Below are 14,880 nucleotides of genomic sequence, written 5' to 3'. Positions count from 1 at the left end.
GTGAACATCCTAGGAGTATGCTGGATAAATGTCTTTCTAGGAAAATCCAGATCAATGTCGTCTCCTCAGCTGGTTTCCATATTTTCACACTTAACAGCTTGGGTGCTATCGACGTTACCTCCTCGTCAACAACATAACCAATCGGGCACATGTAGAAGCACCCAGGGCTCGGAATTGCTCAGGTGCTGGCACTAGAGAGCCCTCAACACCAGCAGTAAAGAAAAAGCTTCCCCTGCAAGCTGAGGCTATTTAATGTTTTAGATCAGCACACCATGCCTGCAGCCATTGACTATGAAAGTGAAAGCATCCTTTGCTTGTAGTTCTAGCTACATTCAATTTAATCTATGCTCCAGGCACAACTCTTGCTCACCCTCCCCACTGAGCACCAATCTGAATGGGAGAAGTGCTGAAAGAAGAGTTACTACCCTACATTCCACTCAAGACGCATCATCCTAGAGATTCCGGGTCTTTCAGAAAAGGCCAAAATTGATAGGATTCAGTGAGTGCGAGCTGGCCCCTCGCCTTCAATACTGAAGCCATCATAGGTGTGATGTTGGCATGGTATTCAGAGTGAGAAAGTGGTGGAATCCCTCTTGGTTTCTGGTTTTCAAAAATGACTGGGCTTCAGTTGTTACCCTGGGTGCATACCAACCCTAGACTCATACATCACAATTACCCACATCTTTAAATTGATTGAAATGTAACAGGAAAAATCTTGATGTTTCCACTTCGCATTGTGGAGCTTTTCTTGTCAATAGGCCCACCCACCCACACACGTGGGGGCACTGTTTTGATTGGGAGAAATGTGTGAACACTGGGTGGTAAGACTATTTTGGATCCCAGGAGATTCTGTAAATTACCCACAGAATAATTTGCAAAATACAGTGATTTCTGCTAAAGTTTGACATATTAAGGGAATTCAGTACCTCAATAGCTGCAAGAAAATCAAACACCACTACATTTCCACGAGTATGCGTTAACTCTAACCCATTGACCTTCCCTAAAACATTTGAAAGTTGCCTCATCCCTGTTGCCATCTGTGTACGTATACTTTGTGACAATCACTTATTAGATACGTGGCACTTTCTACTCCGCCATCGTGGGGTCAATCATGAGCCAGGTTTTTTGATTCTCAGAAAGGAGTTGAGCTCAAACCAATTAAGTGGTTGTTCTACACGAGAGAATGGAAGCTTGTAGAGCCTTCCTCGAACATAAACTCACTTTATGGCAAGCTGAAGTGACTCCTTAATGTCTGTTAAACATTCACCTTGCCATTCAAATCAGGATGGTAAAGAGCTATTTTTTGTGAAAGAGGTTTAAATAATGTTCCATCTTTCTACTTACAAACTAGGGAGTGTTATCGCCTTGGGTGACAGATAGACTGTGTTGGCGTGAAGGTGTCTCCAAGAGCTGCGCAATGAGCCAGACCGTATAGCCAAGTTGGAGACCCAGATTTCTTCAGCAGACTATCAGCGTTCCCTCAAATCAGATGGCGCCTGGAGAAAATGGCTCTCCTAGACAAGCAAACAGAGAATGCCAGAGGCAGATCCAGGTGCAATAATCGGTGCTTGGTGGGAGTTGCGTAAGACATCAAGAGTGTATACTCAGAAGAATTCTTTTTCAACTGGTTTTAAATCCAGAGTCTAAGAAAATGAACTCTCTGCTTGCTTCATGATAGAAAGAGTACACCAGCCCTCACAAAAAAAACTGTTGCTGGGTGCCCCCTCAGCTATATCATGCTACGGCTGTTTATCTAGAGTTTTGATTTTCCTGGACTATACAGCTTTGGTGCAACAATAATCCTTTTACAGAGGTTAAAACTAAGCTCAGAGTAATGCGGATTAAATAATGCTCTTGTACTCGGCTTAACTTTAAACTATCCACAAAGGGAAAATGTTCTTCTTTGAGAATGCCAAGGAAATCTTAACTGGATGGAGTGGAGAAAGCCTGTGCTGCACTGTCAAGGGTCAACTACCAGAGAGAAATGAGCCTCAGCCTGCACCGGGCGTGTCCTCTTCACAGAGAGATACGGAAAACACCGCAATCATTTCAGCACATATTTCACCCCCACCCCGTATTGATGGAGGCTACCTGGTGTCCCTTACCAAACTTCTTGCACAAGTTCTACCAGGTAGAATTATCATCAGTGCAGTCTTTAAAACAGTGATTGACATCAATCTTGATGTATGAAGTACGATAATGATAAACAGGTCAATCTACCTTGCATCTGAGTGGGGCCACTAGGACTATGTGATGTTTGGAAAAAGTGGCATGACAAAGAGCGGCAATTCATCTTTTTCCCCCACTCCTCATTCCCATGTATATACTTTTTTCCATGCCAGCCACAGACATGGCTGAGTTCGAAAAGTGAAGGTTCTCTCTCGAGGTTTTTCAGATCACTTCCTAGTGGAACTGCACCTCTGGTGAGGCTCTGAAAGGCTGCGAGGTGAATGGTGCTTTAATGGCTGGTGGCTGACTGACTACAGTTTGAGGATACACTTGCTCACAAGATTGCCTTGTAGTTCATAGTTAATATTGGCTCGGTAAAGTCAGCTGCAAAAATCTGTGAGGCAGTCACGATGGTCATACGAGGTCTGATCAAGTCTAATCACAGGGGATAAAGGCAGGGAGCGGTTGCAAGTCAAAGCACTGAAGGTGGAAGTTTTATTCCTACAGCAACGTGCCTCTCATTTACGGGACAATGTGATTTTCAGAAGGCTATCTGCAGCCACATTTGTGCTGCGTTAAATGACTTTTGAACAGAGCCAGGCTTTCTCGGGTTGCATCCCAATACAGGATCTATGAGGAGACAAGGCTAGTAAACTGCTATTTTGACAGGTGACTTGCGAGACAAAAAAACCATAATGCCTCACATCCATAACAGTGATGGGAAATTGGTTCCAGAGTCCAGCACAATAGCAGAATCCTTTGCGCCCCACTAGAGCCAACACTGCACTGCAGATCCCTTCAGAGTAGAACTACAACCTGATAGCTCCAGACCTGAACACACATGCGATAGAGAGAGATGAACTGACCTGAACACACATGCGATAGAGAGAGATGAACTGAATGCTTAATTTCAGCTAAAGAGATCAAGGAAGTTATTTCATGCAGACAGATAAAACTCCATTTCCCAATCGGTTCCCCATTGATTTTGCTTTTAAGGATATTCCTCACTGGTCTCCCCAAACGTATTGATGCTTAAAGGAAGCAGGGAGAACAGGGGTGCTGGTGCATTACTTGCAAGGTACCAGGATAGCAATCTTTCACAAACCCACAAGCATCCAAGTAAGCGTTACTCCTAAGGGCCAATTTCACTAATTATTATTGAATCCAAAATCCTCACAAAAACTTTTGCCAAATAGTTTGGTTAGGGGGTGTGTCAATGCTCGTTCACAGGGTTCAGAACAGCTACATGTTGGATTGCAGGTCCTGTCAGTATTTGCAGTTTGTTTACATACAGAGCAAGCAAGTTCTTGGAGGCCTTTGCTTTAATTATTATCAGCTCTAAGAAGGGGTTGAACTCTGTAAAATGGCCTTTCATGTTCCAAATTCTACAAAAGATTAGCTTTGTCCCATTGTTCCTTATATATCCAGAACTTGTACAAAAACTCATGGGCCAAGTAAGGGTTAACAGGGTCATTCACCTTTCCAAGATGCCACTTAGCTCTCCCACGTTTCCTTTACACATTCCAGAACTTTCCATAGACCCTCCCAGCCATCCTATTAACCCCTTCTCTACTGTGGCAATTCCGCCGCAGTGCTAAGGGGGTGGGGGCGCGCAGCGCTCCCATGCTCGTGACGGAACCGCTCCGTCACAAGCCTCGGGTGCGCTGTGCTGATTTTATTTATTTATTTATTTATGCATTTTTATATAGCGCGGACTTTACCCGAAGGCGTCAGAGCGCTTCACATTAGGAACAGAAATGAAACATAATGAGAAACATTACAGAAGAGCAGATTACTAAAACATACGTTACTTACATAAGGTAATAGTGACAATTGTGAGCAAACAAAAAACATAAGGTAGTAAAAATTGTGAGCAACCAAAAATACATGAGGTAGTAAAGGTGATATTGACAATTGTGAGCAAACAAAATACTTGAGGTAGTAAAAATTGTGGGTCAAAAGAGAATGGACACTTGTATCTGCAAAAACCATTAGTTTTTATCGAAGACCCTCATAGACATCCTGGAGTTGTTATAGCGGTATATCTTTTCATCCGCCCCATCAGGAGTCTTGGCATAGTCATCGGATCAACGATTAACGTGCAGCATGCCTGCCTCACCCGAGGCTACTTCTGGTGTATACAGAAGCGTCCAGAAATGAAAAACAAAATATTTAAAAACTTAATGACTTAGCCTAGAGGACTTAGTTTTAATCTGTGTGACAACCAGGGGCAGAGTCAGCACAAGGCCCACAGACTGGTGCCGCATGGAGTAAATCCAGATGCGACTCTGATTCCCTGTTGGATACCATACCTCTGAAAACACCAGATCGGAAATTCCGTTGTGTTACTCTCACCATACACATAAAGGGTGTATGTGTCATATATGTTTAAGTGTTTGTCCTTTGTCCTGACGAAAGCTCCATTGACCCTCTGTGGGCCGGAAGAGCTGAAACATGTCGACTTCTGTTAAACAGTGATATGGTAGTTCAGTAACCCAACTACTGCTATATCCCAATCCTTTTTAAATACTAATGACTAGTCATTTTTCAGATTAAAACTAAGTCCTCTAGGCTAAGTCATTAAGTTTTTAAATATTTTGTTTTTCATTTCTGGACGCTTCTGTATACACCAGAAGTAGCCTCGGGTGAGGCAGGCATGCTGCACGTTAATCGTTGATCCGATGACTATGCCAAGACTCCTGATGGGGCGGATGAAAAGATATACCGCTATAACAACTCCAGGATGTCTATGAGGGTCTTCGATAAAAACTAATGGTTTTTGCAGATACAAGTGTCCATTCTCTTTTGATTAATAGCTATCAGTTAAGGGGAAACGAATGGACTTCCTATCCTCTTCCCTTCCTTCGATTTGATATAAGTAGTAAAAATTGTGAACAACAAAAAATACATGAGGTAGTCAAAAGTGCACAAGAGGAAAAGTGACAAGTGTGCAGTTAAAAGAGAAAACAGAGTATAATTTGAGGTATAATACTGCAATAAGTGCTAGGCACAAGAACAGGCGTTGCGTAGGCAAGGTGGCACTTGTGCAAGTATGGTTCTGTCACGGCCCCGCCCGCTCAACAGAACGTCCAGCGCAGGCGCAGAATCTGAGCCGCGCAGGCGTGCCGAGCGGGCCGTGACAGAACTGCTCCGTCATCAGCACAGTTTGTCCGTGGCTGGTGACGGAGCGGTTCCGTCACCAGCATAGGAGGGGTTAACGGACAAACTCCCTCATTGGGAGATTGCTTTGACAGTGCAAAACCCAGCCACGGGTTTCACTTCCCAAATGCATACAAGTGCCATATGAAGTGGGGTTGGGCATACTGGAAATCAGCTTTTATTATTGGGCTTCCCAGCTCAAGGTCAACGACTGTATCTTTGGTGACCGGAACGACCCAGCATGCAGATTGAAAATCTATCTCCTCCAGAATAAAAAAAGAAAAAAAGTGGCTCTCATACAGTTCTCGTGTCCCCAGGGAGCTGGCCACCACTCCCCACACCTCCCACTCTGTCTGCTGATACCAGTTTGGGGTACATGAAATGTTTCAGGACTATTACAGGAAAGACGCCCCTGGAACTCTCATAGGTAAGGCTTTGAGGCATTTAGGGCATGGGACAGATCAGGATGTGTGGTTGGGCATAAAACACTGACTGTAGATTTTACCTTACACAGGTCCCAATTCTTCCTATACTTGCAGCTTCACCATACATTGCTTAAAACACAAAGATCTACTCTTGGCAGTCCCTTAGTTAACCCCCATTGGGCCCAATATCATGATGGAACCTCTAAAGATATATGGTTTATCATGTAGACATAAAAACTGCTGATTAACATCTCAGATCTGCTAAGGTCCCTGAGGTCCAAATGGAAAAAGAACACAGTTGCCTTCGATGAGGAGGAATGGTCCGAAGTCAAGATGGCCTTGAGATGCTCAACCATCTCTGCCAAACTAATGCGAATACAATTTAAATATTCCTATAGAACAACATTGACCCAACTCATTTTGTACTATGGGGAATGCCATGCGGACTACTTCCATATTTGTTCAGTTTGGATACTAGAGTTTGCTATCTCTGAGATTCGTAAGTATAAGCGGTGATGTAACTTGGGGCAACCCGGTTCCACCCTTGGATACATTTTGGCAGGTCAAAAGTGTTGCAATTTAGGTGATAACTATCACACTTGATCAATACTAAACACAACAGAATCCCATTACCAGCAGTCCAGTTCATTCAATTCGAAGTTTTGAGATAGATGTACATCAAGCGGTGAAACCCACTGATATGTATCAGTGGAAAAAAGGTTTAGCATTAAGAAGAACATGCAGATTTTGGTGAGAAACATGAAACTGTGCATAATATTCCTTACAAATTTGTAATTGGACTGGGAGTATCACACCTGATAAATTTGGACCAAGTGTGATAAAAATCATACCAGTTACTGTGCCATTAGTTATGAAGACCTAGGTGTCAGATTTTATTGGGTGCCATTATTATTAAATCCTTGAGGGTGCAACTGAAAGATAAAGGACACCAATTGTAAAATTGAGACCTGACAGTCACCCTGATCCTCAACTGCGCATATTTTAACGTTTAACTAATTCATTATATGGATCCTCCGTAATTGCAATGTTTCAATGCTCTCAACCCCCCAGCACCACTTAATTTATGGATGTATGAATCCCTCACGTACTCTAAGGACCTCACAGTGACTTGGGGGCTTCCCTACATTTTAAAGTCATTTTAAGTGTGCTCAGTAAAAGGATTGCATTCCTCAACAGAAGGTCCAGCTCTCAGCCCCGCACCCTCCAGGCCCCTACCACTGCAGGTCAGGATCTCTGCCCTCAACCCTCGGAGGCCTCCCCACCACACACCCTTATGGCCACTACCTCTGCAAGTGTGGATCGCTGCTCCCCAAACAGGCCTCTATTAGAGGAGGGGCAACCCTCAACAGTGCACTGCACCCTACAGAACCCACCACTTCAGGCCAGGATCTCTGCCCTCAAGCCCCAGAGGCCTCTACTATAGGGTGTAAACCTCTACCCCTCAGCCTCCACCCCGCAACTTCCAGGCCTCCACCCCGCACCCTCAGGACCCTTCCACTGTAAGTCAGGATCTCAGCCCTCCACCCCTCACCTCAACTCTCCCCCTGCAGGCCTCCCTCCCCCGGGGTGCAGGCCTCCCTCCCCCCGGGGTGCAGGCCTCCCTCCCCCCGGGGTTGTCCACCCTCACCCCGTGCTTCAGCCCCCCACACCCGCCCGTACCTGAAGCGCAGGTTGCAGCGCCGCAGCACGGCCTGCAGCCGCTCGAAGACCTCGCGGTTCTGGAAGCCCCTCCGGTTCAGCATGCCCGCCAGCCCCAGGTCTCGGATGAGGTCGAGCAGGGTGTGCGTCTGCCGCACGGTCCACTTCTTGTCGGGGGCGGCGGCGGGGGAGGCCTGGGCCTGAGCTCCCTCCATGGTCAGTGCGCGGGGGCGGGCCCGGTACCGGCGGCCGGGGGTTCCCTCAGCGGAGGGGACGCTCCAAAGGATTCCCGTCACGGGGCGGGCAGGTGCGGCTTCAGTCCTAGCTCAGGGCGGGCTGGAGAGTTCCCTCGGCGGGAGTCTGAGGCGCGCGGTCGGATGGGCTCCAGGTGATTCCTGTCAGAGCGCGGGCCGCGCGCACTCGGTGAGGCGAGGCTCCGGTGACAGCTGCTCCAGGCCTAGCTCAGGGCGGGCTGCGGTTCCCTCGGCGGGGGCGGGAGTCTGAGGCGCGCGGTCGAATGGGCGGACGCTGCAGGTGATTCCTGTCAGAGGGCGGGCCCCGCACGCACTCGGTGAGGCGAGGCTCCAGGGACAGCTGCTGCTTCAATGTCGCCGTGTACAATGACCTCGCACACCGGGGAGAAGGCCCCAGGCTCCCGCGGACACCAGTACCTCCCGGGTTAGTGAGGCTCTTCGAGGGAGGGCCGCGGAAAGAAGGCAGGCGCGGGGCACCTAAAGTGAGGCGGGCCCGGTGAGGAGAGGGCCTTGTTGTATGTGTTATGGGGTCCCCGGGCTGTCATGCGGGGGAGGCCGGTCACTCAGCGCGGGGACGGCCTGCAGGGTGGCGGTGCGAGGCCAGTCACAGGGCGGGCTCGAAGGGCCCAGTGGGAGGTGAAACCGCGGGCTCTGACAGGGCCGCTGCCCCGGCGGGGACGGAGGCGTCTCACCGGACGGGCCCTGGAGAGAGGGCTAGGTACCCGTAGGCCCTGCTGTCCGAGGCCTCTCACACGAGCTCGGCAGACCCGCGGGCCACGAGGGGATCAGCCCGGACACAGCCCGCCCTGCACTCGAGGCTGGGGCGAGGCTCCGAATAATTATTATTTAAGATGGGATCCAGAATTCACTTATGTGTAACAACTTGATAGTTTGTATAGGTTAGTTTTTTAAATACGTTTCGTTAATCTTTATTTCGGCAGTTTTGCATTTCGGCAGTTTTGCCATAAAAGATAAAACATAACATTTGTACAGACAATAATCAGAGATCGGTGTTTACATCAATAGCGGGGTAGCTCACTAGTACACAAAAAAAAAGAAAATGCCCCAATAGACAACAATCTATACTGTAAAAACATACGTAAGAAACAAAGCTAATTAATTATTTTAGAAGAGTCTGTCATATTACAATTAAAAATATGAACAATTTAACAATATGGCTATAAATTTGCGTAAAATGGCCTGGTATATAAAAATTTGTGCATTAGCTAATGAATGGTCTAAACCAAAGATAGAGTACCCTAAGAATTAAGACGCAATCTCTTGTGCCATGCTGCTTCAAGGAATTTGGCCATTGCAAAGACAGTTACACTTGAGAGGTCAGTCTTAAGAATTCTAAAGGCCTCTGAGCATTTGGCAAACCCGAGATTTTTACAGAGTGGAATTATCCAAAACCTTCTAGCCGCAATGTAGGCAGGACAAAAGAAAACTAAGTGCAATTCATCTTCAAGGCTGCAGCCAGGGCAGTTTTCCAAGGAGTGCTGCTTCCATTTACTTGTAAATGCTCTTAGCGGAAGAGTGCCATACCGCCATTGCAGATATAATTTCCTAGCCAGATTCGGGAAAATGTCATCAAGAACTGTCTCAAACTAGTAGAATTCCTTGACCCTTAGAAAAGTGTAAGCTAGGGAGTCTGAGCGTGTACCCTGTGTGTGGGATGCAAGGTTACATGCATGGAAAGTTGCCACCAGATTTTTGTGGGACAGTCCCTGACAGGCCACTTCAGGATCACTCCAGAGGGACGGGAGACCCAACCGGGCAAACTCGGTTTTTAGGTATTTAAACCATGGAATGTTCTCTATAGTAGGAAGAGCAAGAATTTCCTGCAGTTCCTGCCTATAGTTGGCTAACTCAGGGGGTGGACCATAATCTTCTCCAGAAAGTCAAGGGCTTTACACCCAGTATTTCATCCAGAGGTTTCAGACCCAGATCCAACCTAAGGGGCAAGAGGGGGGCGCTAGCCGGTAACTTTAAGAGTTGTCTAATAAATTTGTTTTCGACAGTGACTAGCTCGCCACCTCCCTGAGCCAGCACCCTCCTGCCAGCTCAGCGAGCCCCAGCCAGGCCGCCGACAACCTCACAAAGTGGATCAGCAACTGCGCGGACGAGCTCGCCCCGCTGAGGACCCCACCCAACAGACCCGGCAGCAAGAAAGCCCCATGGTTCACCGACGAACTCAAGAGCTCCAAGAAGAACTGCCGAGCCCTCGAGAAAGTCTGGAGAGGGGAACCAACACCGGACAACATGACCACCTTCAAGCTTGCCACCCGGAAGCACCACCAGCTGATCCGCGCCGCCAAGAAAACTGCATTCAAGGACCGGCTGGACAACAACGCACACAACTGCAAGGAACTCTTCAACATCGTGAAAGAGCTATCCAACCCCAGCGCAGGAAACAACGACATCACCCCATCGCAAGACCTCTGCGACTCCCTCGCCTCATACTTCCACAACAAGATCGCAGACATACACAACAGCTTCAACAACCAACCACCCCCCACCACCACCCTCCGTGCCTGGACTCCGATCAGCACCGAAGACACCGTCCGCACGATGAACTTCATCCACTCCGGATCTCTGACCGACCCTTGCCCCCACCACGTCTTCAACAAGGCCGACGCTGTCATCGCACCCCACCTGCGAGACATCATCAACTCATCCTTCGACACCGCCACCTTTCCTGAGAGCTGGAAGCACGCCGAACTCAGCGCTCTACTCAAGAAACCCACAGCGGACCCCACCGAACTCAAGAATTACCGCCCCATCTCACTCCTCCCGTTTCCAGCCAAAGTCATCGAGAAGACCGTCAACAAGCAGCTGGCCGCCTTCCTTGAGACAAATGGATCCCTCGACCCCCTCACAGTCTGGCTTCCGAGCCAACCACAGCACCGAGACCGCCCTCATCGCCGCCACCGATGACATCCGAGCCCTGATGGACAACGGAGAAACAGCGACCCTCATCCTCCTGGACCTCTCCGCGGCATTCAACACTGTCTGCCACCGCACCCTAGTTCAGCGCCTCAGCAACGTCGGAATCCAGGAGAAGGCTCTGGAATGGATCATCTCCTTCCTCGACGGAAGAACACAGAGAGTCCGCCTACCACCGTACAAGTCAGAGGCCATCAAAGTCATCTGCGGCGTCCCTCAAGGATCCTCGCTGAGCCCCACCCTCTTCAACGTCTACATGAGCCCCCTCGCGGCCATCGCACGCCAACACAACCTGAACATAATCTCCTACGCCGACGACACCCACCTGATCCTCTCCCTGACCAACGACCCCGCCGCCGCCAGAACCAACCTGCACGAAGGGATGAAAGAGGTAGCCGAGTGGATGACGACCAGCCGCCTGAAATTTAACTCAGACAAGACGGAGGTCCTCATCCTGGGCTCTTCCCCCTCTGCCTGGGACGACTCCTGGTGGCCTCCAGCCCTGGGCACTGCACCCAAACCGACAGACCACGCACGGAACCTGGGCTTCATCCTGGACTCCTCCCTCTCCATGACCAGGCAAGTCAACAACGTCTCCTCGGCATGCTTCAACATCCTACGCATGCTACGAAAGATCTTCTGGTGGATCCCCACCGAGACCAGAAAGACAGTCACCCAGGCCCTCGTCACCAGCCGACTGGACTACGGCAACGCCCTCTACGCCGGTACCACCGCCAAGCTCCAGAAGAGACTCCACCGGATCCAGAACGCCTCAGCCAGACTCATCCTCGACATCCCACGAACCAGCCACATCTCCGGACATCTGAGAGACCTGCATTGGCTCCCCGTCAAGAAAAGAATCACCTTCCGCCTCCTCACCCACGCACACAAAGCCCTACACGACCAAGGCCCGAGCTACCTCAACAACCGAATCAACTTCTACGCTCCCAAACGCCACCTCCGATCAGCCAACCACGCCCTCGCCGCCGTCCCCCGCATCCGAAGAGCGACGGCAGGAGGAAGGTCCTTCTCCTACCTGGCCGCCAAGACCTGGAACTCCCTCCCGACGACCTGCGCCTGACCCAAGACCACCTCTCCTTCAGGAAGAAGCTGAAGACCTGGCTGTTCGAGCAGTAACGGCACCCCCCTCCCCCCAGCGCCTTGAGACCCTACGGGTAAGTAGTGCGCTCTATAAATGTCTTTGATTGATTGATTGACTAGCTCTTTTTTGCACACATGACCCCAGAGTTCACTACCTTAAAGAATCGCACCTCTGGCCTGGAGTCTGTAGATCTCCAGCGGGGGGCCTATTGGTCTAGCAGATGATTTGTTAGAGTTAACTAACCTGATTATTCCCCCTGCTATTTGAGCTAGTCTGAGCTGGGACTTAACTTGATGGTCGCTCCATTCCAACTTATCATTCATGGTCACACCCAGATACTCAAGCGTGTAGACTCTTTCTAACCTGTTCAGGCCTATAGAGGGGTTGGGGCGTGTTTTTTTTTTAAGAGGATTAAAAATCTTGTACTTGGTCTTGAGCGCATTTATTTCGAGACCATGCTCTCCACAAAATGCCTCAAAGCCCTCTAGAATCCGCTGGATCCCCATTGGGGATTTCGACAGCAGCAGGGTGTCGTCCGCGAACATAATTGCGGGCACCCTGCTGCCACCGAGCCTCGGTGCATCTGTGTTGGGGACCTTATTTAAGTGATCCATTACCCTGTTGACAAAGAGGCAAAACAGGGTCGGTGCTAAGACACATCCCTGCCTTACCCCTCTGTCAACGGGGAATCTTTTTGAGAGGCTACCCATCCTCCCGCACCTAACCTGTGCAAAGTTGTGTGTGTAACCTGTGCAAAGTTGTGTGTGTACAGACAGATAATGATGTCTAAAAGAGCAGGTGGGATACTCAGATTGGCGAGTACCGTCCATAGTTTGCTCCGCGGAACCAAATTGAAGGCTGCGCGGAGGTCAACAAAGACAGTATACAACGTACCACCCTCCACCCGCACCGTCTTCCAAAAGAGGAGGGCCAATCGAAAAATGTGGTCCGTAGTTGACACCTTGCTCCTAAACCCCGCCTGGAACGTACTTCGGATCGAATGATCCGTCATCCATTCCTGCAGGCGGTCAAGTATCAGCCTCGCTAAGACTTTTTGAGAAACATCAATGAGGCTGATTGGGCTGTAATTGGCTGGGAGCAGAGGAGAGCCCTTCTTGAAGATAGGTACAATCTCTGCTCCCAGCCAAGTACCAGGGACCGCCATTCCCCCAAGAATTGCATTATACACTTCCAAAAGATAGGGGGCCCAAACCCTGGGTTGGTGCTTGAATAAATCTCCCGGGATTTTATCTAGCCCGGGGGCTTTCCCTGATGGCAACTTTGATATTACATTAATAACCTCCCGTATTGAGAATTGCATTGGCTCAGCGCCCACCATTGTTTTGGATTGCGCGATTGACCCACCAAAAGGTGGGAGGTAATCGATCAATAGGCCATGTTGGGGCTTAGGCGAACCAGGGATGGCCTCTTCGTAGAGGCTGCGAAAGTGGTCCTCCCACACCGCAGCCGCTATGTTGGCCTCCACAGCTGGAGTCGGCTCGGCAGACCCTGTTCTCACTATCTGCCAGAATTTGCGTGCATCTCTGGTCTGGAGAGAGGCCAACATGTTTTCCCAGTTGGAATAGTCCCATTCCACCTTTGCATGGCGGATTACTTCCTTCAGTTCCGCCCTCCTAATCTTAATTAACCCTATATCCCTAGGGTGCTTCAATGCAGCAAGGAGGTCAGCCTTTGCCTTCCTACACGTTGAATTGAACCAGGAAGCTCTTTGCCCCCTGCAGGGCCCTTTCCAGCCAATTGGATTTAGAAATTCCGCAAGAATGTCCACCAATTCCACATGGAGGGTGCCCAACTCGGGAAACAATTCTACTGTAAAGGGTTGAAGAATAAGGGCCCCAACACGTTCAAATGTGGGGAGGATTCGTGTATAGAGCTCAGAGATGCAGGCAGGATTGTCCAAGAGCTTGGCCCACCTCACTCTGGGCCTATCATTGGTTAGGAATAGTTTTGGATCTAAGGATGCCTCTGTCTGCTGGTCACCCGTGGTCCACCGGGCGAAACCAGCGAGAGAATCAGCGCGTTGTGATCACTGTCAGTTCTTTCCACTACCGAAAATTCAGAAACCTTGTTCCAGTCAGATGTCTGAACAAGGATATAGTCCAGATGAGACTCCTGCCCTGTTTTATTAAAAGTAGGTTTTGAAGGGGTGTCGCCCTTAATTCGGCCATTGCAAGCCCTCAGAGAATTGCTGAGGGTGAGTGACAACATTTGGGTTGCTAAAGGTGACCATGGCTTAGGTGGGGGGCCATCTAGTTGCGGAATTCCCCACTGGTCATCCTCCTCCAGAAGTACTCCCTCCAAAACCAGGGTTAGCGGCTCATACTGACAGTTAAAATCTCCCCCCAAAATAATCCTAGCACCCTGGGGTATTGTGGGCAGAAACAGAGAAAGCTCGTCAAAAGTGGGTGAGGGCTTTGTTATTCCCATCGGTCTGGAGTATACGTTTATCAGCGCGAGTTGAGTATGGTTAGGCCATTCCAACAGGACACACTGAACATCCTATGAATTAGTTTTCAGAGCCCTAGCCTTGCATCCCAAATGGGATGCCACCCATATGCAGAGACCCCCCCCCCCCCCGAGGGACGTCCTTTCCCCTCCCACTTGGCTGGAATTGCAAAGGTTGCATAGCCAGATCGCCATTTATCCTCCCTTGCCCATGTCTCCTGGAAGAGACAAACATCCTGAGTGTCGATGAAAGACCCCCACTCGGGGGAGTCTAGTTTCCCCTGGAGTCCAGCTAGATTCCAGGAGAGGATGGACAAACCGGATATATGATCGCCAGGAGAAGTTGCAGGGGAATCAAGCATAGTGGGCACAATAGTGTCCACCAGCTCCGTGAGGGGTTGGGTGAGTTGGAGTTCCACACCGGTAGCACCCTCATCGGAGCGGGAAGGGGGACTATGTGAGATTCCCCGTGTAGATTCAGTTGCCATATTTAACCCCAGGTGCCAGGATAGCATAATTGGTGTTGAAACTACTTTGGGATTCTCATAAACTGGGCCAAAGGTGTTTGATTGGCGAGCCGGGCCCCGTTCAGACTGTAATCTTCAATCACAGTTGTCCATACCTGTAAACACATCAAACCTATTTAGTGTCTCCAGGGGTGTAAAGGGTCTCAGAAGATCCATTCTCCTATTGGTGTTTC

The 14,880-nt window shown here is 49.4% G+C and overlaps 1 protein-coding gene across 2 annotated transcripts in view; it reads right to left on the bottom strand.

Moving 5' to 3' along the window:
• LOC147725896 (uncharacterized) overlaps positions 1-7,659 on the bottom strand; it is a 187,641-nt gene extending 179,982 nt beyond the window's left edge. For both annotated transcript variants that reach the window (XM_086962814.1, XM_086962815.1), the window contains exon 1: positions 7,434-7,659. In XM_086962814.1, coding sequence (XP_086818940.1) covers positions 7,434-7,627 — 194 coding nt within the window. In that variant the 5' untranslated portion in view covers positions 7,628-7,659. The remainder of the gene's footprint in view (positions 1-7,433) is intronic.
• Between the last annotated feature and the right edge of the window lie 7,221 nt (positions 7,660-14,880).

Source organism: Lissotriton vulgaris, chromosome 3_1 (assembly GCF_964263255.1).
Source record: "Lissotriton vulgaris chromosome 3_1, aLisVul1.2, whole genome shotgun sequence".
NCBI lineage: Eukaryota > Metazoa > Chordata > Amphibia > Caudata > Salamandridae > Lissotriton > Lissotriton vulgaris.
Note: the sequence above shows the minus strand (reverse complement) of the source record. Positions and strands in the feature narration are given on the sequence as shown.